The sequence below is a fragment of the Pipistrellus hanaki genome (genome assembly GCF_964339955.1).
Source record: "Pipistrellus hanaki genome assembly, chromosome: 1".
Lineage (NCBI taxonomy): Eukaryota > Metazoa > Chordata > Mammalia > Chiroptera > Vespertilionidae > Pipistrellus > Pipistrellus hanaki.
In genome coordinates, this window is record NC_140503.1 from 179,640,548 (window position 1) to 179,665,896 (window position 25,349).

Consider the following 25,349-nt stretch of genomic DNA (forward strand, 5'->3'; position numbering starts at 1 on the left):
TTCTTCTGTAGAAGAATTGCCTCTTTTCATTCATTTATGTGTATTTATATCAGTACTAGAGGCCCAGTGCATGGATTCGTGCACCTGTGGGGTCCTTGGCCTGGCCTGCGCCCTCTCACAATCTGGGACCCCTCGGGGGATGTCAGACAGCCAGATTCAGCCTAATCCCCACAGGCCCGATCCAGACAGGAGGGAGCCCAGTCCTGTGCATTGAGTGTCTGTCCCCTAGTGGTCAGTGCACGCCATAGTAACCAGTTGACCAGTTAGGTCATTTGATTGCTTAGATTTTTATATATATAGATGGTCTAATGGATATTTATTGACTTTTAGGTATTTATTTTATTCTTTGAGTAATAAATAGTTACTATCATTGTTCACAATATTGCTCAAATTATTCCAGCTCTAGCCATCAGGAATGTTGACTAGGTGTTCTTTTGACAAATTCACACTTTTATTTATTTTTTAGCAATAACTTTCTGGCATTGTAAGATGCTCCAGGTTTATCTTGTCTCTTCCATACCCTTGCCCCAAAACCAGCCATTTCTTTGAGAAGCATGGAGTCTTTTATTGCAGAATGAGATTTAGAAATCAAAATCTGCCCTCTAATTGTTCTTATTGCAACTTGAAAGTCATTGTTTCTAGGCCTTCTTAGCACATAGAGCCAGCAAGTGTTTGTATGTATACTAACCTATGTATCTACATTCATTTCTGCATATATCAATATGTAGGTAGATTAAAATAAACATTAGGTCATACTGACATCTCCAACTCCAGTCCATACCATGGGGTTTATTCCAGCATTCCCCTTTTGCTTGTTTATAGCATCTTTCTCCCAAAACACAAACCTGGCTGTTATTATCTACAATATACTTACCTTTTTGTTATATATGTGAAGTAATTTCAGAATTGTTAACCTGGACCCCTATGAGATACATAGTTACTAACTCAAGTGCATTGTTTTGTCTTTAGCCTTAAAAAATATATATTTTATTGATTTTTTTACAGAGAGGAAGGGAGAGGATAGAGAGTAAGAAACATCAATGAGAGAGAAACACCGATCAGCTGCCTCCTGCACATCCCTCACGGGGGATGTACCAAGGTACATACATGCCCTTGACTGGAATTGAACCTGGGACCCTTCAGTCCACAGGCCGACACTCTATCCACTGAGCCAAACCCCCGGTTAGGGCTGTCTTCAGCCTTTTGCATTTAGCCTTACAGTTTTAAAACTTTGTTTTTCAAAGTTATTTATCTATAAAACCATTGGCAAGACCACTGTCACGAGACTGTCCCCCTATGATTTTCTTCTGGGAGCCTTACAGCTTCAGGTCTTACATTTAATTTTTAATCTATTTTGAATTGATTTTTGTGTGTGGTGAAGGATAAGGCTCTAATTTCATTCTCTTGCATCTGGATATCCAGTTTCCCCACACTGTTTGTTGAAGAGACTATCTATCCTTCCCCACTGTGTATTCCTGTTGAACATCAGTTTACCACACATGTGTGGGTTCATTTCTGGACTCTCTATTCTGACCCATGCCTGTCTCTATTCCAATATCATACTGTTATTTCTGTAACTTTATAATATATTTTGAAACCGGAAAGTGTGTTGCCTCCAGCTCTGTTCTTTTTTCTCAAGGCAGTTTTGGCTATTCTGGATCCCTTGTGGTTGCATACAAATCTTAGAATTGTTTTTCTATTTCTGTAAAGAATGTCATTGGGATTTTGATAGATTGCATTGACTCTATAGAACGCTATGGGCAGCACAGACATTTTAAGAATATTAAGTGTTTTAGTCCATGACGAGATGTCTTCCCATTTGTTTGCATCGCTTTTAAATTCTCTCATCAATGTTTTATAGTTTTCAGTGTACAGATCTTTCACCTCCTCCGTTGTTTATTCCTAAGTATTTTATTCTTTTTGATGCTATTGTAAATGGGATGTATTCCACAACAACATTGATCTTAGCTATTATTTCATGGATGTACACTAAAGCCACAAGCAACAAAAGCAAAAATAGACAAATGGGACTACATGAAATTAAAAAGTTTCTGTATAGCAAAGGAAACAATCACCAAAATAAAATGACAGGCCTGGTTAGTGTGGCTCAGTTGGTTGAATATCATGTGTACAGAGGGGTTGCAGGTTCAATTCCTGGTAAGGGCACAAGCACAGGTTGAAGGTTTGGTCCTGTTGGGGTGCATGCCAGAGCAACCGATTGATGTTTTTCTCTCTCTTTTTCTCTCTTCCTCTCTCTCTCAAATCAATTCTAAAATAAAATAATAATATCTCCCAAATAAAAATAAAAACTAAATAAAATGACAACCTAGGAAATGGGAGAAATTTTTTGCAAACCATTTATCTGATAAAAATTAATATCTAATATGTAAGAAACTGTTCAAACTAAATAGCAAAACCCAAATAATTTAATTAAAAAATGGGAAAAGGAATGGAGAAGACATTTTTCCAAAGAAGGCATACAAATGGCCAACAGATATAGGAAAAGATACTTAAGATCACTAATCATCAGGGAATTGCAAATCAAAACCACAGTAAAATATCAACTTATACCTGTTAGGATGACTATGATAAAAAAAAAAATCAAAAGACAACCTTATAAAGGGATGAATTTCTGATAGATAAAACAATATGATGAATTTTGAAGACATTATGCTGAATTAAGTAAACCAATCACATAACAAATACTTCATGGTTTCATTTATATTAGGTATATAAAATAGCCAAACTCACAGTTGCAGAGAGTAGAACAGTGGTTGCCAGAGACTTGGGGAAGAGAGTAGGGAGAATAATTACTTACACAGAGTTACAAGTGGGGTGGTGGAAGAGATTTGAAAACAAATGGTAGTGATGGGTGCATAACAGTGTGAATGTTATTAATGCCAATCTACCGTACACTTAAAAATGGTTAAAATCACATAACATTTTTTGAAAAAATATGCTCATAACATGCAGGAACTCTAACTTAAGGTTTTAAGCACTCTAAAATTCCAAGTTTTTAAATTTAGTAGTTATTGCAGAAAACTTTTATCTAGCAGGTCAGAAAAGGAGTCCTTTTAGTTAGTCAAGCATTTCTATCAATAGTAAATTAAGTCTGTACATTACAATCACCCAATTTCAAAGAATTAAAATATAACATTAACACAATGCTATACTTATTTAGAAATTAGATGGCATTGTAATTTTTTGGTAATGAAAAAGAACTTTTAAAGATAGTTGTTACAAATGTTAACAGGTGGATGGCTAGAAAAATTGATATATCCATGCAATGAAATTCAAATGGGCCATAGAAAAGAACAAAATGCTGGTGTACATAAGACAAGGATGATCGTAAATGCATTTTGCTAAGTGATAAATAAAAAGAAGTGTACAATGTGATTATATTTATATAATATTGTGGAAGGCAAAACTTTAGAGAAAGAAAGTAATTGGCAGCATTGGGAGTCTGGGAAGGGGTACCTAGATTTGGGATTGCTGGTTGGTATGATAATTCTGAGCTTTTTGAGTACCTGCCAAACTGTCTTCCCACAGCAATTACACCAGCAGTGCCCAAGGATGTGAAGTGGCATCTTATTGTGGTTTTGATTTGCATTTCCCAGGTGACTAAAGATGTTAAGCATCTTTTCATGTACTTATTGGCCATTTGTACGTCTTCTTTGGGAAAATGTTTCTTCAAATCCTTTGCCCATTTTTTAATTGGCTTGTCTTTTTGTTTCTGAGTTGTAAGAGTTCTTTTTGTGTTCTGGATATTAAACCCTTGTCAGATATGATTTGCAAATATTTTCTCCCATTCTATAACTAGTCTTTTCACTTTCCTGATACTCTCCTCTCATGCAAAAAGTTTTAAATTTGATGAAGCCCAATTCTTCATTTTGCTTGTGCTTTTGTCGTCATATCTAAGAATCCGTCACCAAATCCTAGGCCATGAAAACTCCTTTTTTTCTGGTTTAATCATTTTTAGGTCTTATATTTAAATCATTGATCCATTTTGAGTTAATCTTTTTACATGGTATGAGGTAGGGGTTGTGAGCATATCCTTGTTTTCAGACCCTTTAAAAATGCAAACATTTTAAAGATTTAGTAGCCACGTCACAATTCCTTTTCAAAGATGCCAGGCAAATGCAATATTAATGCACAGTAAAACCAAATACTTTGAAAAAGAGAAAAAGGCAAAGTCACTAATTATCCGAGAGATACAAATCAAAACAACAATGCAGTACCATCTCACACCTATCAGAATGGCCAACATCAACAAATCAACAAATGACAAGTGTTGGCGAGGTTGCGGAGAAAAAGGAACCCTCGTGCACTGCTGGTGGGAATGCAGACTGGTGCAACCACTGTGGAGAACAGTGTGGAGTTTCCTCAAGAAACTGAAAATGGAACTCCCATTTGACCCAGTAATCCCACTCCTAGGAATATATCCCAAGAAACTAGAAACACCAATCAGAAAGGATATATGCACCCTTATGTTCATAGCAGCACAATCTACAATAGCCAGAATTTGGAAACAACCTAGGTGCCTGTCAGCAGATGATTGGATCAAAAAACGATGGTACATCTACACAATGGAATACTATGCTGCCATAAAAAAGAAGGAATTCTCATCATTTGCAGCAACCTGGATGGAATTGGAGAACATCATGCTGAGTGAAATAAGCCAATCAATGAAAGAGAAACACCACATGACCTCACTCATTTATGGATAATAAAGAACATTATAAACTGATGAACCAAAAGATAGATATAGAGACAGTAAAGCAACAAGCAGACTGTCAAATTACAGTGGGGAGGGGAGAGAGATCTGGGGGAGATAATAGATCAACCGAAGGACTTGTATACATGCATATAAGTACAACCAATGGACATAAAACTCTGGGAAGAGAGGGTATGTATGGGAGGGAGGAAGGGGGGCAAAAAAAAATCAATAGAATATATTAAAAAAAAAAAAAAAAGAGAGAGAGAGAGAGAGAGAGAAAGGCATGTTTGAACTTCTTACCTCTAATATCTTCCAATGAAGGACTTTCAGATACAATCAGATTTTATTTTTATGGTCCCCGGTTTTTACTAAATGTTTTGCTAGACAAACTAGATTCTAAAGGATTCCTTACCAACTTCTTCACAGAGGCAGCGTCCTAACATGGGATTTCATAAATGCTAGAAAAGACCATCTTATTGCGTTAGTGTTTCCTTTGCTTCCATAGGAGAATTTTTGCTATATTAAAACCATACCAAATTCTCACGAATCCATATATGGAATATTTTAATTATCAACATCTACCATATAAGAAATGGCTCATCTTTGCAGAACACATAAAATCTACTCGTGTTTTGGTTATCAGAAATGCTGAACAGATCTGAACTAATAACAGAACAACATAATAATTTTCCTTTAGCCCTTTTCTAAGCTATTCTTCCCCCCCCGCCCCTTTTCATTTAAAGATTCAACTATATTTAAAGAAGAATAGGGCATTTCACAGTTTGCCAAAAGAAGTACAGCTCCAACTTTGCCAGACTGCAATCTATCAAGAGTAAGTGAAACAGTCCCTAGCCAATTTTGGCTCAGTGGATAGAGTGTCCGCTTGCGGACTAAAGGTTCCCAATTTGATTCTGGTCAATGATTTTCTCTCATCATTGTTTCTATCTCTCCCTCTCCCTTCCTCTCTGAAATCAATTTTTTTATAAAAAAAGTATTTTTTTAAAAAGAGTAAGTGACACAAAAATATTCCTTTGGGCCTTAGCAGTCCCTTAGGAAAGGCAGATAGTATGCTTTGGCTGGTGTGTTCAGTGGTTAGAGCAGTGGCCAGGGCAGATGGTGAATAAAATTTAACCAAACTCAGAGACAAAACACATGTTACAACTTGAATATTTACCAGAAGATATATGTAAAAGTTTGGGGTTAGTGCTTTGAACTCTGTAGTGTAATCATGAATTTTAAACCAACCTGAAGGAAACTATAATTGAAAATGAGATGAAGACCAAGGCTTATTATAAGCAAAATGCCAAAATAATAAAATGAAGTGATTGGACTGTTCTAACAGTTCACTTATTTATCTAGAAAGAGGAAAATATGCAAAGTGTATTAGGTAAAATACTCTAAACTTTATTGTAAGAGTCTGAAGTTTACATTTGCAACTAGGGATTGCCCAAAATCTTTTGAGGTTTATATTTTTATAGTGTTCCCTAATGTAAACCCTACCATCTTAATGAGAATACAAACAAAGCAAAACAACAGTATAAAAAAACCTACCTTTTCCTGCTTCCCCTTTCTTTCAGTTTATGGACATATGATTTAGATAGCTCTTCATGTCATTTGAGGCGATGTTAATATGTTGTGGGGGAAAGGTTGGACACGGGCCGACTATTTTGCTGGTATAGATATCGGCAAAGACCACATGATTTTTTGTTCGGATATGGTGGCCCAATTTCCTGACTGTATGGTCCTGGGGTCTGCCCAGCATCTTCACCAGGTTTTCCTGGCAATTTGGCCTAGAAACTATTTAAATAACCTTTCTGAAGATTCTATAAGCTATCTAATACCTGTAGTAAATCCTTTCTTTCTCAAACCAATCAGAATGGATTCTGTTTTCCCATAACCATGATTATCTCATAACCATGTTTAATACAAGATTCATCATGTATATAATTCTTTCTTGGAAAAAGTTAACTGATGTAGTAATAACATGCAGTCTCATTTTAAAAATCATTATCCTATATAATAAAGATTTAATATGCAAATGGTCGTTATTTAATGACTGACCACATAACGACCAGATCATGGATCAGCAGGAGGGTGGAGCAGCAAACTACAAGCGGGCAGTGGAGAGCCTCAAGAAGGGGCAGGAAAGCAAGCTATGAAGAGGCAAGTGGGGGAGGGACTACAGAGAGGGGAGCAGCAGGCAGAGAGCTACAGAAGGGCGGCAGCAGGCTACTAGTGCATGGTGTGCAGGGCTACTTGTTATTTATAAGTTTTAATGGATAATTATTTGTCATAAACAACAGTTCACTCATTGAAGATTGATAGTATTACTTATTCAGATTTATCCTTTTCCATGAAGAATAAAAAACAAAAATGAATCAGTATATCTATAGTAATTAATAATGTTCATGGGCTCTTCTTAGATTTCAATATACAATATACATATATAGGTATGCCTGAATGTCATGGCATTAAATCTTTTTCTGTTCTTAATAAAAATACTCCGAATTCTGCATTTGTTAGGTTGGAGCAGTTATATCTATGGGCTTAAAAAAATCTTAAGGAAAATTATTTTAATCAAACTACAAATATTCGCAAGAGCTTTGAGTGCTCCGGAAGTATAAAATTAAATGTTTAAGCAGGAGAAGCCTATTCAGCATTGGCATGCCTTCACATCATGCAAATAGGCTATTGCAGAACCATCCTGGAGCTGCAATTTAATACTAGAGTACAGGCCCATGTGAATATTTTATGGCTTATTGTATGGGTGGTATTCTTAAATTTTAATGCTCCCGAAGAAATGGGGAGCCCTGGAATCCTGTGTCAATGAGTTATAGAGGAGGCTGCTGATCAATTAGCATAATGGGCATCTGGCAGCCAAGGGATGCACTTGAAAAGCTGGCTGCGAATGGTGGCCCTCAGCCACTTTCACAACAGAGAGGAGAGAAAACGGATTGTGGAATCATCCTGTTCTTTCTGTGAAGCGTTAAATCTGACTGTCTTGAATAGCAGACTCTTTTCCCATTATAGTGCCTGTCATCCATCTCTTCCCTCTGTAAGTCCTCCATTCCCCATGCTTCCCCTCTCTCCCTTTTCCATCACATCCTTATGATTGGCTCCATTCTCTGATGCCCTGGTATTCCTATTGACTATGCTCCTATTCTTAATTCATAGAAACCAACTACTATGTGGAGGGTATTTCTATGATGCAGCAGTTACTTCAGCAATTTTTAATGATGTTGTAATTCTTCAGAGTAAAAGAAATGGTTTTGAAAAGGTGGTATCTACTAACATAAATAGTGGAAAATCAGGAGTCGTCACATTTTATTCTGTGACTCTCTTCCCAAAGGCAGTGAAGATAGTAATGTTAAATCTCCTTTTTGCACATTCTTCCTTTGGAACTGGAATTATAATTCTTTAAGTAACCGAAGAACCTTATTTTAAAATTCTATTCATTTTCATTAATAAGCCCAGTGTCCTGAGATGCAGTCTGTGAGGAGCCTTTTGTGCTCATATACATCTTGCTGAATGTGCCCAACTCTCAAGGCTTTGGCTGGTCTTCCCTCCTCCACCCCCTCCTCCCACTGCCTCCACCCCTGCCACTCCTCAGGATTGTTCATGCCACTGGGAATCCTGAGACACTAACACATTATACTGTACCTGGTCTCCTTCCAGACAGACAGCTCACTTACTGCTTATTGTAAAAGCAGTGGATGCCCTAAGCTCCGGCTCTTCCCTTGTGGCTTACCCCACTGCATAAGCAGACTCCCCTGGGCCACCCTATTGCCCCGTGGGACTTCGGGACTGGTGCAACCATGCTGATATTCCCATTATACTTTTGCAATTTAACACTAGAGTACAGGCTCCTGTGAATATTTAATGGTTTATTGTATGGGTGGTATTCTTAAATTTTAATGCTTCAGAAGCAATGGGTAGCCCTGGAATCCTTGTGCCAATGAATTACAGAGGAGGCTGGTGATCCAATTAGTATAATGGGCAACTGGCACCCAACTGATTCACTTGATATTCCTGTTATACTTTTTGAGTCTCTGACTCAAGAGTTTCATGTCTTCTCTTATAAGAACTTCCATGGAACTGTGGAAGACTTGCTTATTACTTTGGATAGTTATTTTGGGGGGAGCTGTGCTGCTTCTAATTCTCCTTCACATTGTCAAACTTCTTAAAACAGGGCAAAATCCTAATACTTTATTTATAAAAATCTTCCCTTTGAATAATTTAAATATATTTCATATTTTCTTCTAAAACATTATTATGAAGTATGTGGTAGGTGCAGATTCATTCCCATTTTATAGGTAAAGAATTGGAAGTAGAAGCTAAGCAATTTTCTTAAGATCATTTAATTGATCTTAAGATTAATTAATGTCAAGTGCTGGAGTTCAGGCCTCCTCACTGATAACACAGGGATGGGAGTATCTTTAATATACATAACACTGTCATCTTTCTCACTACCGTTCTCTTTAATGACACCTGCCTAATTTGGAATATAGATATTATAACTCTTATTCTTCTAGGAAGAAAGAATTCTGGGTAGTAATTAAATGAAACTCTAAAATTATCCAGACTTCCCAATATTTCATGGAACATGCCCAGTTCCAGTCTTCACAAAAATTACTCATTTTAGAAAAAGAAAGTAAATAATGCTTGTTCTTGGTCTCAAATACAATGTTTCTCAAAGCATGGTTCCTATCAAAATAATCTGGAGATCCTTTTAAGAATACAGATGCCTAGGCTCCACCCCAGATCTACCAAACCAGAATTTCCAGGGTATAAAGGAATCTTGATCTTTTATCAAATGCCTGAAGTGATCTTTTTAATGTTCATTAAAGTTTATTATGCATTACTACCAGGGATGGTTGTTTCTATAAACTTGGAGTGGGCAAACTCCTGTCCTCTGGCTCAATATCTACAAACAGGGAAAAGGAGCAGATTTACAAAACTTTTCCTGAGTATAATACTGCACATCCTCAAATAACCTTGTTTTGTTCAATGTCATTTGTTATAATGGTGATGAGATGCCATAGGAACTTAACTCTTGTTTATGTCAGTTAGCCTATGGTAAAGGTGTTTTGTTTTTTTTTTATAAGTCATTTTGCCACAGTTCCAAGAACCTTTTGAAGACGTTATATTTATGTAAGAAAATAAAATGGTAAAATGAATTTTTTAAAAAGTGAGGACTTAAGTATTTTTAAAAAGTCTTGATCAAAGAAACACTAATCAATACCAAATTTGTCTCCCAGAAAACCAAAAACCTTGCCTCACATCAGGAATTCAGCAGAAGTGTTTTAAAAATGCCTCTGTTTTGCGAAAGCAGGGTTCATCTAAGGAACTCATTTGTATGGAGACCTTCTGTTCTGTGATTGTGCAACACCTCCCTTTGCCTCTTCCTGATCCACTCAATATGTATTCATTGAAGGCGTAGTTTATGGGCCAAGTGCCATTCTCGGCACCAATGCCATGGCAGTGGACAGGTTGGCTCCCATCCTTGCCTCAAGGTCTATACCAGAAGAAGATAATTGCTTCTGAACAAAAAGAAAAATTCTTTACAGGTGAAGATGGCAGTATTTTGTTTGCCAACGATGACTTCAAACTTGCCATTTTGCAGGAGAAATGTGTTTAATATTCTTTCTCTCCAGATTTGAAGCTGGAAGTATGCTTCTAAGACAAGGACATGTACCACTTGAATGCTACCTGATTCTTGCTGGACAGTTAAAGGTCATGTCAAGTAATACAAGCATGAACAGAAATACCAACTCTGACATTTTAAGTGAGTTTGAAGAAGGTGACTTCATAGGGGTAAGTACTGTCTTAATTTCTCAGTCTCTTACCATTTTTATTTTTAAAAATTTAAGTTATGTGTCATTGTACTAAAATAACATTGTCCTCAAGTATGAAATATTTCAGTAATAGAAATGCTTAAAGAATGCGTATTTTTTCATAACAGTGTAGAGCTGACATGTAGCCTGATATATAGTTTGCCAACATACAGGACCTGCAAGATTTATAAGTGATTGCTATATGAATGATTGCCCATTAAATGAATGAGTTACAAACCCTATAGCTTTGGAGGCTGGTATTTTTAAAAAAAAGTGTACCGAAAGAGTTACTGATTCAAGGAGATATTTTTAATTCTTTAAAGGAAGTCTGTTTTTGTAAAATACTTTGTGCAAAAGGGATAAAATTTAGGGCAGAAAGCAGCTTGTGTGTAGGAATACAACTTGCTTTATTTCTGTATTTAGTTGAGGACAGATTTGATTTGAAGATCCTCGGATCCAAAACTACCTAAGTGTGGAGGTCTTGGAGGTGAGAACAGTTGCTGGCGTTTATTTTGAAAATGTCAGCTGAGGTCTAATATGGTTTTGAAAACCATGATGAAGAGTTTGGACTTAATTCTACAGGCAGTAGAGTTCGTTGAAATGTTTTAAGTCAGAGGGAGATGAGTCAGGTTAACGTTTAGACAAGTGAATAATGTGATGAATCATCTACTGAATGTTAACATAGGTAGGCTATGTTAGTAGGGAAAGGACAACATGGAAATGGAGCCGGTGGGAAATTGACGAGCAGACTCTGAAGCAAGGCACTGGCTATGGGAATACCAAATAGGAGATGGATTCAATATATTTTATTGATAACAAATCCAATGAGAAGTCAAAGGACAAAGAAGTATTCCTAATGATTTTCAATGAAAAGCAAACCTTTTCCCACGGCCTTCCCATTGTTAATTATGTACCCTCTCTGGTGGGTCAAATATGTTTTGATAGATTGAGCCTTGGTTAAGATGTTGGCCAGCCTGTGACTGGCTGAGTGTTCTAGTGCTGGAGGCACTCTGGAAGCACTTTTACTGAGAGCCTTTTGGCCCTTTGTAGACATCAAGATCTTCCCCAGGATCAGCACCTTAATGCTGGATGGAGCTTCAGAGGTCAGCTAAACAAACTCACTCTACACCTTTGTGGATGGAGAACCAGAGCAGTTAGCTGAATTGCTCCTCTTGAGACAGCTAGTTGGTGGCAGAAATGGAAGGAGAATCCTGAATCAGTGCTCTGTTTACTCTGCCATGCTGCCTGAACTGTGAGCAGATCAAATGGAGCCACTGATGTTTGTTTATTTTTTAACTAAAAGGAAGAAATTTGGAGATCATCTGAACTGGTATTTCTCAACCAAAATCTGTATAGGGTTCTCTGGGGAAGCAGAACCAATAGGATATATACAGATATATGTAAGAGGAGATTTATTGTAGGAATTGGAGGCAGAGAAGTCCCACAACCTGCTGTCTGCAAGCTGGAGAAACAGGGAAGCCATAGATATAATTCAGTCCAAGTCCAAAGGCCCGAGAACCAGGAGTGCCTATGTCCGAGGGCTGCATAAGATGGATGTCCCATCTCAAGCAAAGAGAGATGTTAAAGTCATGTCATTCTCCTTCAATAAGATAATCTCACCTTGATTCTTTATTACTACACCTTTTTCAATATTATAATCACTAAAATTTGTTATAATTTTGTATTTGGTTATACTCACACCATACCCCTCATTGAGCCTCATGGTTTTAGGTTAGCATCCACTCCAAGTTTGCCATCTGTAGGACAAAGCACCCTTTTCTCTTAGTAATAAATGTTGAGTGGAGTTAACATACAGCATTTTGTGTGTTTGCAGATTATGCTGTTGTTTTAATATAGCAAGTATTCCAGAATAAAGACTTGTTCAACCCTGCATTCTGTTTTTATAAAATAGCCCTTACATTTAATGCTGCTGGGACTGATAGATTATGTGAAAGTAAGATCAGGACAGTCCTTATTTATCAATTCCAATTGCTTTTTATTGCTCAAGATATATTTACTTATTTTTTAAAAATATATTTTATTTTATTTTTTATTTTTTTTTAAATATTTTTATTGATTTTGTACAGAGAGGAAAGGAGATAGAGAGTCAGAAACATCGACGAGAGAGAGTCATCGATCAGCTGCCTCTTGCACACCCCCTACTGGGGATGTGCCCGCAACCAAGGTACACGCCCTTGACCGGAATCGAACCTGGGACCCTTCAGTCCCCAAGCCGATGCTCTATCCATTGAGCCAAACCGGTTTCGGCCTCAAGATTTATTTTTTTAATTATTTGCTTAAAATGATACATACTTATTATCCCAGTGAGAGTTGGATGCATACTTATAATTCCAACGGTCCCAGCATTTCATTGTAATAATAACATCAGAGCTGAAATAATTCCTGAAGAAATCCATTTGTTTCTATTTTTCAGGAAACCTGCCTTTTAACTAATACAAATCGGCCTGCTTCACTTTTTTGTAAAACAGATGTAAAGGTTTTTGTAATAAGTAAAGAAGTAAGTATCTGATAATATTTAGTAAAATTACTAATATTTTAAGGAAACCTTTCTGGGGAACCCAGATACATTTTAAAGCAAAAAATATTTTTTAAATATGTTTTTATTGATTTTAGAAAGAGAGGAAGGGAGAAAGATAGAGAGATAGAAACATCACAGAAAGAGAGAAGCATCAATTAGCTGCCTCCTGCACACCCCTACTGCGAATTGAGCCCACAATCCAGGCATGTACCTTGACCGGGAATTGATCTGGTTACCTCTTGGTTCATGGGTGGATGCTCAACCACTGAGCAACACCGGCAGGGCTCAAAGACAAAAATATTTACAATGAGAATAAACACTAAGGAAAATAAGTGTCTCTATTTATTTATTTTATTTATTTTTAATTTAACAAATCTTTATTGTTCAGATTATTACAAATGTTCCTCCATAGCTCCCCTCCACCAGGTTCCTACCCCACCTTATACCCTTCCTCTTCCCCACTGTCCTCACCCATAGGTGTACAATTTTTGTTCAGTCTCTTCCCGCACCTCCCACTCCCCTTTTCCCTGAGAATCGTCAGTCCACTCCCTTTCTATACCCCTGATTCTATTATATTCACCAGTTAATACTGTTCATCACATTTTTTATTCCCTTGGTTTTTAGATTCACTTGTTGATAGTTACGTATTTGTTGTTCCTGATTTTTATCTTTATCTTCTTTGTCCTTTTTTTTTTTTTTTTTTTAAAGATTACCTCTCAGCATTTCATATAATTCTGGTTTGGTGGTGATGAACTCCTTTTCCTTTTTTTTTTTTTTTTTTTTTAATTTGTGAAGCTCTTTATCTGGCCTTCAATTCTGAATGATAGCTTTGCTGGGTAGAGTAATCTTGGTTGTAGGTTCTCGCTATTCATCACTTTGAATATTTCTTGCCATTCCCGTCTGGCCTGCATGGTTTCTGTTGAGAAATCAGCTGACAATCATATGGGTGCTTCTTTATAGGTAACTAACTGCTTTTCTCTTGCTGCATTTAATATTCTCTCTTTGTCTTTTGACCTTGGAATTTTAATTATGATGTGTCTTGGTGTGGTCCTCTTTGGATTCCTTTTGTTTGGGATTCTGTGTGTTTCCTGGACTTGTAAGTCTATTTCTTTCACCAGGTGGGGGAAGTTTTCTGTCACTATTTCTTCAAATAGGTTTTCAGTATCTTGCTCTCTCTCTTCTTCTGGCACCCGCATAATTCTGATGTTGGTACGCTTGAACTTGTCCCAGAGGCTTCTCACATTATCTTCAACTTTTTGTATTCTACTTGCTTTTTGCTTTTCCAGAGGAATGTTTTTTGCTTCTTGGTATTCCAAATCTTTGACTTGATTCTTGCAATCTTCTAGTCTGCTTTTAGGTCTCTGTATAATATTTTTTATTTCAGTCAGTGTATGCTTAATTTTTAGTTGATCCCTTTTCATATCCTCAAGGGTCTCTTTTAATTTATTGGCTTTTTCTAGGAAATTCTTGAAAAACCTTATAACTGTGGTTTTGAACTCTATATCCAGTCTTTTGCTTTCCTCCATTTTCTTCAATTGAGGCCTGCCTCTTTGTCTCCGCATTTTAGCTGCTTCCCTGAGTTGATGGAGTGGCTTTGTGTGCTAGGTGTCCTAGCAGGGCCCAGTAGCTCAGCCTCCCCAATTACCTGTGGTGGACCCTTTGTGGGCTGTATGTGCAGTCTTGTTGTAGTTAAGCTTTGCTTGTTGTTGGTATCACAAATGGGGAGAGTTGATCTCCAAGCCAAATGGCTGTGATGATTAACAGTGTCTCCACTAGGAAAGTTCTGTGCTCAGCTTGGATGGGGCAGAGTCTCAGGGTGGTGCAGACTAGCTTTGGTTTCCCGTCAGCCCCACCCTAAGAGTGTCCTGTTCTCAGAGTCCCTCGGCAATGGCTTCTGGCCACACACAGCTCTGAGAGAAGCTCTCGAGTTTCACCAGACAGTCCAATTTCTCCCTAACCAGAGCTGGATATCAGTGCAATTGGGAGGTTTTGTTTTCCTCACCAAAGAGAAAGCTCACCGCGCGTTAGCTGCCCACTCGCATGCTGCAAGTAAGCCAGTGGCGTATTTAGCTACCCGCCCTTTCCACGCTCACGGATCTCTGCACCTCCACAGCTTCTGAGGCTCAGCGTCTTTTTCTCTTTTTTTTCTAGTTGGTAGAGCTTCCACTCAGCCAGCTTTCTGGTGTTTCGGGACGATGTCCACTTTGTTTTCCAGTTGTAATTTTAAAATTGTTGTGGTAGGCTACATTTAGGTGTTTACCTTATGTTGCCATCTTGGTTTTTCCTCATCAGTGTCTATATTTAAATAGTGTTAGTTAGCCGAAGCTGGTTTGGCTCAGTGGATAGAGCGCCGGCCTGTGGACTGAAAGGTCCCAGGTTCGATTCCAGTCAGGGGCATGTACTTTGGTTGCGGGCACATCCCCGGTGGGGGATGTGCAGGAGGCAGCTGATCGATGATTCTCTCTCATCGATGTTTCTAATTCTCTATCCCTCTCTCTTCTTCTCTGTGAAAAATCAATAAAATATATTTTAAAAAAATAAAAAAATAGTGTTAGTTAGTGCTTTGTGCTGATGGATCTACAGTCTTAATTAGATAACAAATTATCACAGATATAGGGGAGGCAGACTTTTTCCTCTACCCTCTTAGGGTGTTTTGGCTGTGCCTGGAAATGAAACTGACATAGAACAGATTAACAAGAGAAAAGCTTACAAATGTAGATAAGTTTTATGTGACACAAGAGTCCTTGTAAGGAAATGAAAAGAGGTGATTGTGGAAAAGTAACTAAAATATATGAGGAGGCTAAAGGAAGATACAAATTATTTTAACAAGGTCTGTTTTTTATAGAATTCTCTCAGCTTTGACTCTTCATTGAAGAATGTTTCTTTTCTCTGGTACAGAGAGGGCATCTTTCACGAGGGAGTTCTTAATCTCCTGTTTTCAGGAAGAAAAGGGGAGATTAGAATGCTCTTCTTGAATGCACTGTTTTTTGTTGTTGTTGTTTTTTTAGGTTTCTTTAGCTCAAAATAATCCTTATGCCAAAGTGGCATATTTTGGGGTGGTATATTCTGCCACCCTTCACAGACCATAGGATTTTTTTTTTCAAGGATTAAGTTAGGTAACTGACATAAAACTGTTAGATCAGTGCCTGGCAGAACAACCTCTGTTGCTATTAATGATGATAAAAACAAATAATGATAGGCTGTTGATGACAGATACATGCCCTTCAAATAAACTTTTGAAACAATTGGGAGTACCATTGCTGTGTTATTTAGGAAAACAGTTGTCTGGTTCATTGCTGGGTTTATAAGTCCGTTGATATGCCTTTCACAGGGCTGTGCTGGGTTACTGCGGAAATTCGTAACGAGGAGGCAGAAGCTGTGTATGGTTCTGTTGTTGGGTGATTGTGGTGCAGTTTGTCACACAAGCCTGAGTCAAGTGGAAAGCTGAGTTTTTCATTTTCATTATTTTGAGTTATTTATAAGTGTTTAACAGTTGTTATAGTAGGCTCGGAGGTATACTATAATTCCCCTTTTATTTCAAAAAATATTTCTTAGGTAAATCTCATGAGATATGCAGCCTTATTTTTAGGGGCAGAGTGATATAGTGATATAGTAGCAGATGCTCTGTTTTTGTGGGTTTTTGTTTTTGTTTTTGTTTTAGTTTTTCTAGACAAATAGCTTTCTGAAGCTATTTCGGCCATCTGTTCCTATTTTGCCTTATAAATCTTGATGTGCCAGGTACTGGAGCGATTGCTTAGTTGTTCCCTTGGGAAGCCTGAAGTGAAAACATTGATTAGGCTCTTTTTTGGGCTGAGAGCCATATTCAGCTATTTAGCTGGCAGGAATGTCTTCATTTTGTCATTAGGGGACTAGTGGCAGCAGATTCTTGCCTAGAAATATTTATTATTATTGGGGCGGTCGTAAGGACTGTCCCCTTACAAGTACTGTTGGTAAGTCATTCTGGAAGCAACGGAATGTGCTTGAATCTGTACGCATTTGTTTAAAAATTTTTAAATGCATATCTTTGCCAATACTTTGGTAAAGCCCATGGGGTTTTCTGTATATTTGCTAGTATAAATAATTTTGTGAGTTGCTCCTTACAGTCAGAGTAGAATGTACTATAGTCTACCTTGAAAATGTCATGAGGCCCTAACTGGTTTGGCTCAGTGGATAGAGCGTTGGCCTGCAGCCTGAAGGGTCCCAGGTTTGATTCCAGTCAAGGGCATATACTTTGGTTGTGGGCACATCCCCAGTAAGGGGTGTGCAGGAGGCAGCTGATAGATGTTTCTCTCTCATTGATGTTTCTAACTCTTTGTCCCTCTCCCTCTTTGTAAAAAAATCAATAAAATATATTTTAAAAAAAGAAAATGTCATGAGAAATTTCTTGAACATTTGAGTTTTTATGACTATCAATTTAATAGATGCATGCTGAGTATTTCTTGACTCAACCAGTGCTATAGGAACTTGATGGGCTGCAGCGATTATAGCCATGGTAAGTGCCATGTACTCAAATGTTCTGTGAGGAAAGCAATAGAAACACAATGCTATGCGGGATGTGGTTTTCTTTTTAAATATTATATTTGATGTATTATTTATGAGCTAAAAAAGAAGGTGAGCTCCATTAACCCAGTGACCTTTATTTTCCCCCAAGCAGGATAATTGCATTCTAATGGACATATAGGAACAGCAGGTATTGTAAATACAACTCCCTGAACAAGTGGAGCTGCTGGTCTCGGCCTCAGAAAGCATCCAATGGGTTTCAGCATAAATTTAGAAGCAACTCAAATTCTTTACCAAACAAAACAGGAAAATGCTGCCAATGTGTTAGCATCAGGAAAATCGAATCATGTTCCTGGTGTTAGTCTTACATTTTCTTTAAACATAATGTGTCCTTTTAGAAAAGATACAGTATTCAGTTTTATTCCAGGTTGAAATTATAGCCTGACAGCACGCTTGTCGCCATGGCGTGTGTCACAGCCTGCAGTGCTGTGCTCACATTGGTGAGTGATACATGTATCTTGTGGGATTGAGTCCACCTGCTTGGGCTGCTGCTCACAGACCTTCTGTGTTGTTTTTTGATGTGTTCATATCTCCTGGTTCTTAAGAGATTTATTTGAGACCTTCCTGGGTTCCGGCCTGGAGTAGAATGGAGTCTCAGTTCTGCTTTTGGGTACTTGCTATCCTGGGGTCATAGATCTTCCAAAGAGAGGTTGTCAGAAATACTGACACTCTCTGACAGTTCTTCACCTGTCAGAGGCACATGAGAAAACACGGACTGTGAACATTTTCACAAAGCTGAATTTATTCAAAATTGTAAAGCAAGATCCTCTATGTTTAGGTTACACTCTTTCATTTTTTTTTTTTTTTTTGTGTGTGTGTGTGTGTTTGTACTTACATGTTATTTATTTCCTGAAATAATATTGACAATTCCTGGTAGCTGTTGTTGTTTTAATGTTCTTATGTCCTTAGTTGACACACACAAATAACAAGAGGTGGTTAGCTGTACATCATATTTTTTAAATATTTTTTTAAATATGTTTTTCTAAATTGATTTCAGAGAGAGGACTGGAAAGGGAGAGAGATATAGAAACATCAATGATAAGAGAACATCATCAATCATCTGCCTCCTGAATGTCCCTTACTGGGAATCAAGCCTGCAACTCGGGTGTGTGCCCTGACCAGGAATGGAAACATGACCTCCTGGTTCATGGAACAATGCTCAACCACTGAGCCACATCAGCTGGGCTGTGCATCATATATAAAAACATTTTTTTAAATCCTCACCTGAGGATATTTTCCCATTGATTTTTAGAGAGAGTGGGAGAGAGAGGGAAAGACAGAGAGAAACATTAATGTGAGAGAAACTCAACATTTGGTTGCCTCCTGCATGCCCTTGATCAGAGCCCATGCCAGGAAGGAGCCTATAGCCAATAAAACATTTTTTTAAACTGACCTAGGAAGTCCATCAATCTGGAAGCTAGTGTACTTTGTCAAACTATTTGTCTTTATGCGGACTTAGCTTTCAGAGTTAGGAAATCCTCACTCTGAACTGCTGGCTTTCTATTATTTGTTATATGTTGCCTATCAAAATAGCATTGCTTAGTTCTTAAGAGCCTAAGCTGTGAACTGGGCAACCAGAGTTCAAATTTCAGTGCTGCCACAGTGAGTCCTGGTACTTATTTAACATTTCAGAGCCTCACTTTCCCATCTGAATAACACAGAACCAATTCATACAGCCACTATGACAGTGAGTTAACACATCTAAAATGCTCAGAACAGTGGCTGGCATAGAAGACACATATTGGCATATATGAATTTTGCAATTGATCATATTTTCCTTTTTTGTTTTCGTAATAGGACAGTTATAGCCAGATTTGCCCATATCTAGCCCTAGATGGTCTGGAACATAATTAGGTGAAATCTTATGGCCAGCCATGCTTTTTCCCTGTGTATTCTCTCTTCCCTCTGATTTTCTCCACTATTTATTTCCACCATTCAATATGTGCTTAAAAAAATCCCACCAATATTTTGGATTGGGGTTAGATATAAATAAAATAACTTCTTAACTTAAAAAGTTCCATTTCACCCGGCCGGTGTGGCTCAGTGATTGAGCGTCAACCCATGAATCAGGAAGTCATGGTTAGATTCCTGGTCAGGGCACATGCCTGGGTTGTGGGCTCAATCCCCAGTGTGGGGTTTGCAGGAGGCAGCCAATCAATGATTTTCTCTCATCATGCCTCCCCCCCGCCCCCCCCCCCCCCCCCGTCTCGCTTCCTCTCTGAAGTCAATAAAAAAATATATTTTTAAAAGTTCCATTTCTTACACCAAGCCTTCCTGTTCCACTTCAGAGTGATTTCACCGCACTCTGACTTCAGAACTGTTGTGGTTATACAACTCACCTGGCCATCCGTAGACTCCCGGGATATTTGAGCAGGAAAGTACGGTAAATGAGGTGACTGTGATCATGAGCTCCTGGGACCCCCGGGGAGCTGGCTGCTGGGAAAAAGCCATAGACAGAGGTCTAATGGGAGAAGATTAGAGGAACTGGCACATCTGAGTCACAGATACCAAATGCTATCATTTACCGAACACCTTTTTAAAAAACAATGATAACACAGATTTGTGTATTTTACTTGCAGTATCTCATTCAATTCTCCCAATAACTCCATTAGTACTCTTCTTGTTTCTCTTTCACAGAGTGAAAAAAAGAAAGCTAACACATCTGAGGCAAGTTGTTCAGGGCCCAACACTTATAAGAACTCACACCCAGAGTACCAGACCCTAAAACTTCCACTCTCAACCACACGGTTTCCCGTCTAAGTAATTCCCAGGGAGTGATGCAATGAAAGAGAGAGGCCGCCTGTAAAGTTCCAAAGGCTTACACTGGCAAGCGTGGGGAGATAATTGTGAAACTTCCTAACTCCCAGAATAATAACACAGGCCTCTTGATTCATGTGTGCCAAGATGTACTGTATAGTGGCCCATCCTGTCATATGCTACCAGAACATATTCCCAGCTTTGTGGCATGACTCACCTTACTCACAGACGTATGTACTCTGTCCTCACCGGCTAGCTGAATCATTTACTTACTATCCTTCAAGTTTTCCAAAATAAAAGGCGGTGTGGGGTACCAAGAAGTAAGCATTTGGTGTGCCTGGCTGCCTGGGATTGGCAGCCATGCCCCTTTCCTGAACAGTAAGGGAAACCTGAGCAGTGGGAGTTTGTCTCAGGACACCAGCCAGCCTCACAAGTCCATAACTGGCCTGTATTTTGGAAGGGAGTTTCATGCTGGTGTGCCTAGGGCTGGTGGGTACTCTGTTCTGGCCAGGCCATGGAGTGGTTTCAGCACTTGCCTGGAAAACAAGTACTGTGGCAGAAACTGATTTGTAACAGGAAACTTGAAACCCTCATTTTGTACGTGAACACATGCATTAGAGGTTGTACTTACACGTGAGTGGATGGTTATCAGCAGTACTTGCTGTGATTGCCCGAGAAGGTTGCAATGGACGTTATAATTTCACAGTTTTCTCTTACTGGCTTTGTTTGTAGTTTGCTCAGAAACTCGATACATCAAAACCATTTCAAGTTTATTCGATCTGGATCCCAGTGAAGGGAGGTCTAGTCACTGAGAAATAAATGTTCTCCTGAGAATAAATGTTAAACCTCTTCACAGCATGCTGCTTATTGCTCATCCAAGGCCCAGATTTTACAAAAACTTGTCCCCATCAAGTACTTAGAAAATCGAGTGATTTTCAGATGTTTCACTCAGTTATGCATAGCATACTTATAATTACCAGTCTTGCCTTTATTTCAAACTTGCTTAGTAGGAACAACTCATTTAATATGAGTACTCTGTTCATCTTATATATATATATTTTTTCTTTATTGATTAAGGTATTACATATGTGTCCTTATTGCACCATTGCCCCCCAAAACTCCTCCACTCATGCCCTCACTCCCCTGGTGTCTGTGTCCATTGGTTAGGCTTATATGCATGCATGCAAGTCCTTTGGTTGATCTCTTCCCCTTACCTCCACCCTCCACTACCGTCCCTCTGAGGTTTGATGGTCTGATCGATGTTTCTCTGCTCTGGATCTGTTTTAGTTCATCAGTTTATGTTGTTCATTATATTCCATAAATGAACATGTGATATTTATCTTTCTCTGACTTGCTTATTTTGCTTAGCACAATGCTCTCTAGTTCCATCCATGCTATTGCAAATGGTAAGAACTCCTTCTTTTTAAGCGCAGCATAGTATTTCATTGTATAGATGTACCACTGTTTTTTAATCCACTCATCTGCTGATGGGCACTTAGGCTGTTTCCAAATCTTAGCTATGGTAAATTGTGTTGCTATGAACATAGGGGTGCATATATCTTTTCTGATTGGTGTTTCTAGTTTCTTGGGATGTATTCCTAGAAGTGGGATCACTGGGTCAAATCGGAGTTCCATTTTTAGTTTTTTGAGGAAACTCCACACTGTTCTCCACAGTGGCTGCACCAGCCTCCACTCCCACCAGCAGTGCAGGAGGGTTCCTTTTTCTCCGCATCCTGGCCAGCACTTGTCATTTCTTTCTTTCTTTCTTTTTTTTTAAAAAAAATATATTTTATTGATTTTTTACAGAGAGGAAGGGAGAGAGATAGAGAGCTAGAAACATCAATGAGAGTCATTGATCAGCTGTCTCTTGCATGCCCCCTATTGGGGATGTGCCCGCAACCAAGGTGCCCTTGACCGGAATCGAGTCTGGGACCTTTCAGTCCGCAGGCCGACGCTCTATCCACTGAGCCAAACCGGTTTCGGCACTTGTCATTTCTTGATGATAGCCATTCTGACAAGTGTGAGATGGTACCACATTGTCATTTTGAGATGATTAGTGACTTTGAGCATGTTTTTATAAGCCTCTTGGCCTTCCTTCTGTCTTTTTTTGAAAAGTATCTATTTAGGTCTCTTGCCCATTTTTCTATTTTCTCTCCATCATACATTTTGGTGAAACTTAGCACTACAGATCATGTATACTTGAGTCATATAACAGGCAAATACAGTAGACTTTCAGATGCCTTTTTTTCTTCCTTTAGCTAGATAGTTCTCAAAATAATCTCTGTTTATATTTATATTAAAGCAGGAACAACTTTCATCTTCATAGCCTTGTACTCTAACGAATAGTTCAGTTACATAACTGATCTAGTTTTAGAGTTCTCTCTGTCCTCTAAAAATTTTTATGACCAACTTCTCAAAAGGATTGAAGCCACCTGGCTTAACAGTCATATGAGAAGTCATCACATCTTACTAGCAGCTTAATCTTCTGGAATGAACCTGAATTCCTTCTTTTTATCCCCCTATCTCCCTTCATTTCTTAAATTTGTATTTATTAAAAAATAATTCCTTGTGCCGAAACCGGTTTGGCTCAGTGGATAGAGCGTCTACCTGCAGACTGAAAGGTCCCAGGTTCGATTCCGGTCAAGGGCATGTACCTTGGTTGTGGGCACATCCTCAATAGGGGGTGTGCAAGAGGCAGCTGATCGATGATTCTAGCTCTCTATCTCTCTTCCTTCCTCTCTGTAAAAAATCAATAAAATATATTTTAAGAAAAAATTCTTTGTGTTAGGGCCCACTACAAATAAAATAGGTACAGTGTTCATTCTTATACAACCTAATAGGTTCAATATCGGCTATTGATTTATACAATTGATTTCTGATCTACATAATCTAGGGCTAAATTCACAGGATGGTAAGTGGGTTATGTATTCCTATAAGTTTCTTTTTTTCTTTTCTTTTTGTTTTTGTTTTTTGTAACATCAGGGAGTACAGCCTCTAAAGGCAGCCAACCTCCCCACGGGGTGGTGAAGTGGCTATTGTGTGGGCCTGATGTCAGATTTGCGATTCCAGACATTTACATGCCAGCGCTTCATAAGCCACTTCCTGAGAAGAAGAGAGGACAGACTAGTGTTAATTTATAGAGAATGGTATAAATCTGAATGTTTGCTTCTTAATTTTGATGGTGAATATCTCTTTCCAGTCACTAAAATAGTTATGTTTATTATTTCATGAATCCTTCCTATATTAGGGTGGCCTGAGAGGCTGTATTCACAGTCAGAGGGATGCTAAGTGAAGATAAAATTGAAGTAAAGTTCTATAAGTGGTCTCCAGGGATCTTTTATCCAGTCCCAGGGGATGCCTGGAATAAATCCAAGCCCATAGCTCAGAGCACCTCTACAGTGAGGCAGTTACCTCCCTCCCTCCCCATTTCTGTGTCTCACCTCTGATGGGTACTTACCTCCAACTCTTCACTTTCTCCATCTCCACCTCCATTTGCTATGTTTCTAGGCTTATTACTATTCTGAGTAACCATTCTCTCATAATGTATGCTAATGTCTTCAAGATTGAGTTACAGCCAGATCTTACTCTTAGCCATTCCATCTCTTTAAAATGATTTTGCTTCTCTCTTATCTCTTCTGGAATGGGTTGTAATTACTAGCCAAACTCTTAGCATTCTAGGACTTTAGTTGTACCTCTGTCTAATCAAATTGTTCTCTTTGTTCCTACCTGTCTACCACAGCATTTCTTAAAAGTGCTGTATTTCTTTAGGACAGAAACATTATCCTTAAATAATCCATGAGTTGTCTTTGGTTAGGCCTCTTCCATTCCTGCATCCATTTAATCTATTTATACTATATTTACCTATTGACCAAATTTTAGAGAAGTGCTTTGAACTGAATTCAGACCCATGCTTTCAGAGAAGGAAAATCTTGTTCTTCATCTTGAACTAGACTCAAAGGGTTTATTTTGAAACTAGAGGCCTGATGCATAAAAATCCATGCACTGGATTGGGGGAGGGTCCCTTAGCCTGGCCTGTGCCCTCTCACAGTCCAGGAGCCCTCAGGGGCAGGAGGCAACTCAGTGATCAGGGGAAGGTGATACCCCATCACACCTCTGCTGCTGCCACTGCTGGTAGCACAAGCCTCGGCTGGCCCTGGTTACCTGAGCCTCGGGCGGCTCTGGGTGGCTGGGAAGGCACCATCCAAGGCTTGCCTGCACTTTGTGCTGGCCCCGGGCAACTGGGGGGCTGAGGGGACTGGGGGATTCCAGAGGCAGGTGTGCAGCAAGGCCGGGCCTACCTGCCACTTACCTGCCTCCCCGGTGGGACTGAGGGGACTGGGCACCACCATCTTGTGCCTGTGGATGCCGCCATCTTTGAGGACAGGGCAGTCGATTAGCATTGGCTATGGGTGCCACTATTTTTGTGAAGGCATGAGGGTTAATTAACATATTCCCTCTTTATTAGATAGGATAATACTAATGACACTATTCCCCTCCCCCCCACTCATTTTAGCACTTTCTCAGAGATCACTTTGTTCTGTTCTTGGTCCATTTCCCTGGTTCAGGATGCTAGTACTGGTTCTCCTTCTCCCCATGGGCCCATTCTGACAGCGACATTTTGACTGAGTCTATTTGAGTTATAACATTCTTGAGTTTATGTGCTCTCTTTATGAGTGTCTTTGAAATGTGATAAGGTAAGCAGCCACCTGCTTTATCTGTATTAAGTCTGGGCTTTTGCCCAGATGGCTGGCTTTTATATTTTCAAAATACACTGACTGATCAGATTATTATGATCTCTGAATATATAATAATCTGGCCACTCAGTGTATATCTTATATAATAAAAGGCTAATATACAAATTGTCCCCTCGACCAGGAGTTCAACCAGTAGGCAGGCTGGCCAACCTCCCATGTCCCCTACCCCTGACCAGGCTGGCTGGACC

The 25,349-nt window shown here is 38.9% G+C and overlaps 1 protein-coding gene across 1 annotated transcript in view; it reads left to right on the forward strand.

The window, feature by feature from the left end:
- The window catches only part of LOC311621326 (cyclic nucleotide-binding domain-containing protein 2-like), a gene marked incomplete at its 5' end in the record, with an annotated part of 75,354 nt that overhangs the window by 10,757 nt on the left and 39,248 nt on the right, over positions 1-25,349 (forward strand). Inside the window, 3 exons of the mRNA XM_084881288.1 lie at positions 5,461-5,549; positions 10,372-10,531; positions 12,986-13,069. Coding sequence (XP_084737414.1) covers positions 5,461-5,549; positions 10,372-10,531; positions 12,986-13,069 — 333 coding nt within the window. The remainder of the gene's footprint in view (positions 1-5,460; positions 5,550-10,371; positions 10,532-12,985; positions 13,070-25,349) is intronic.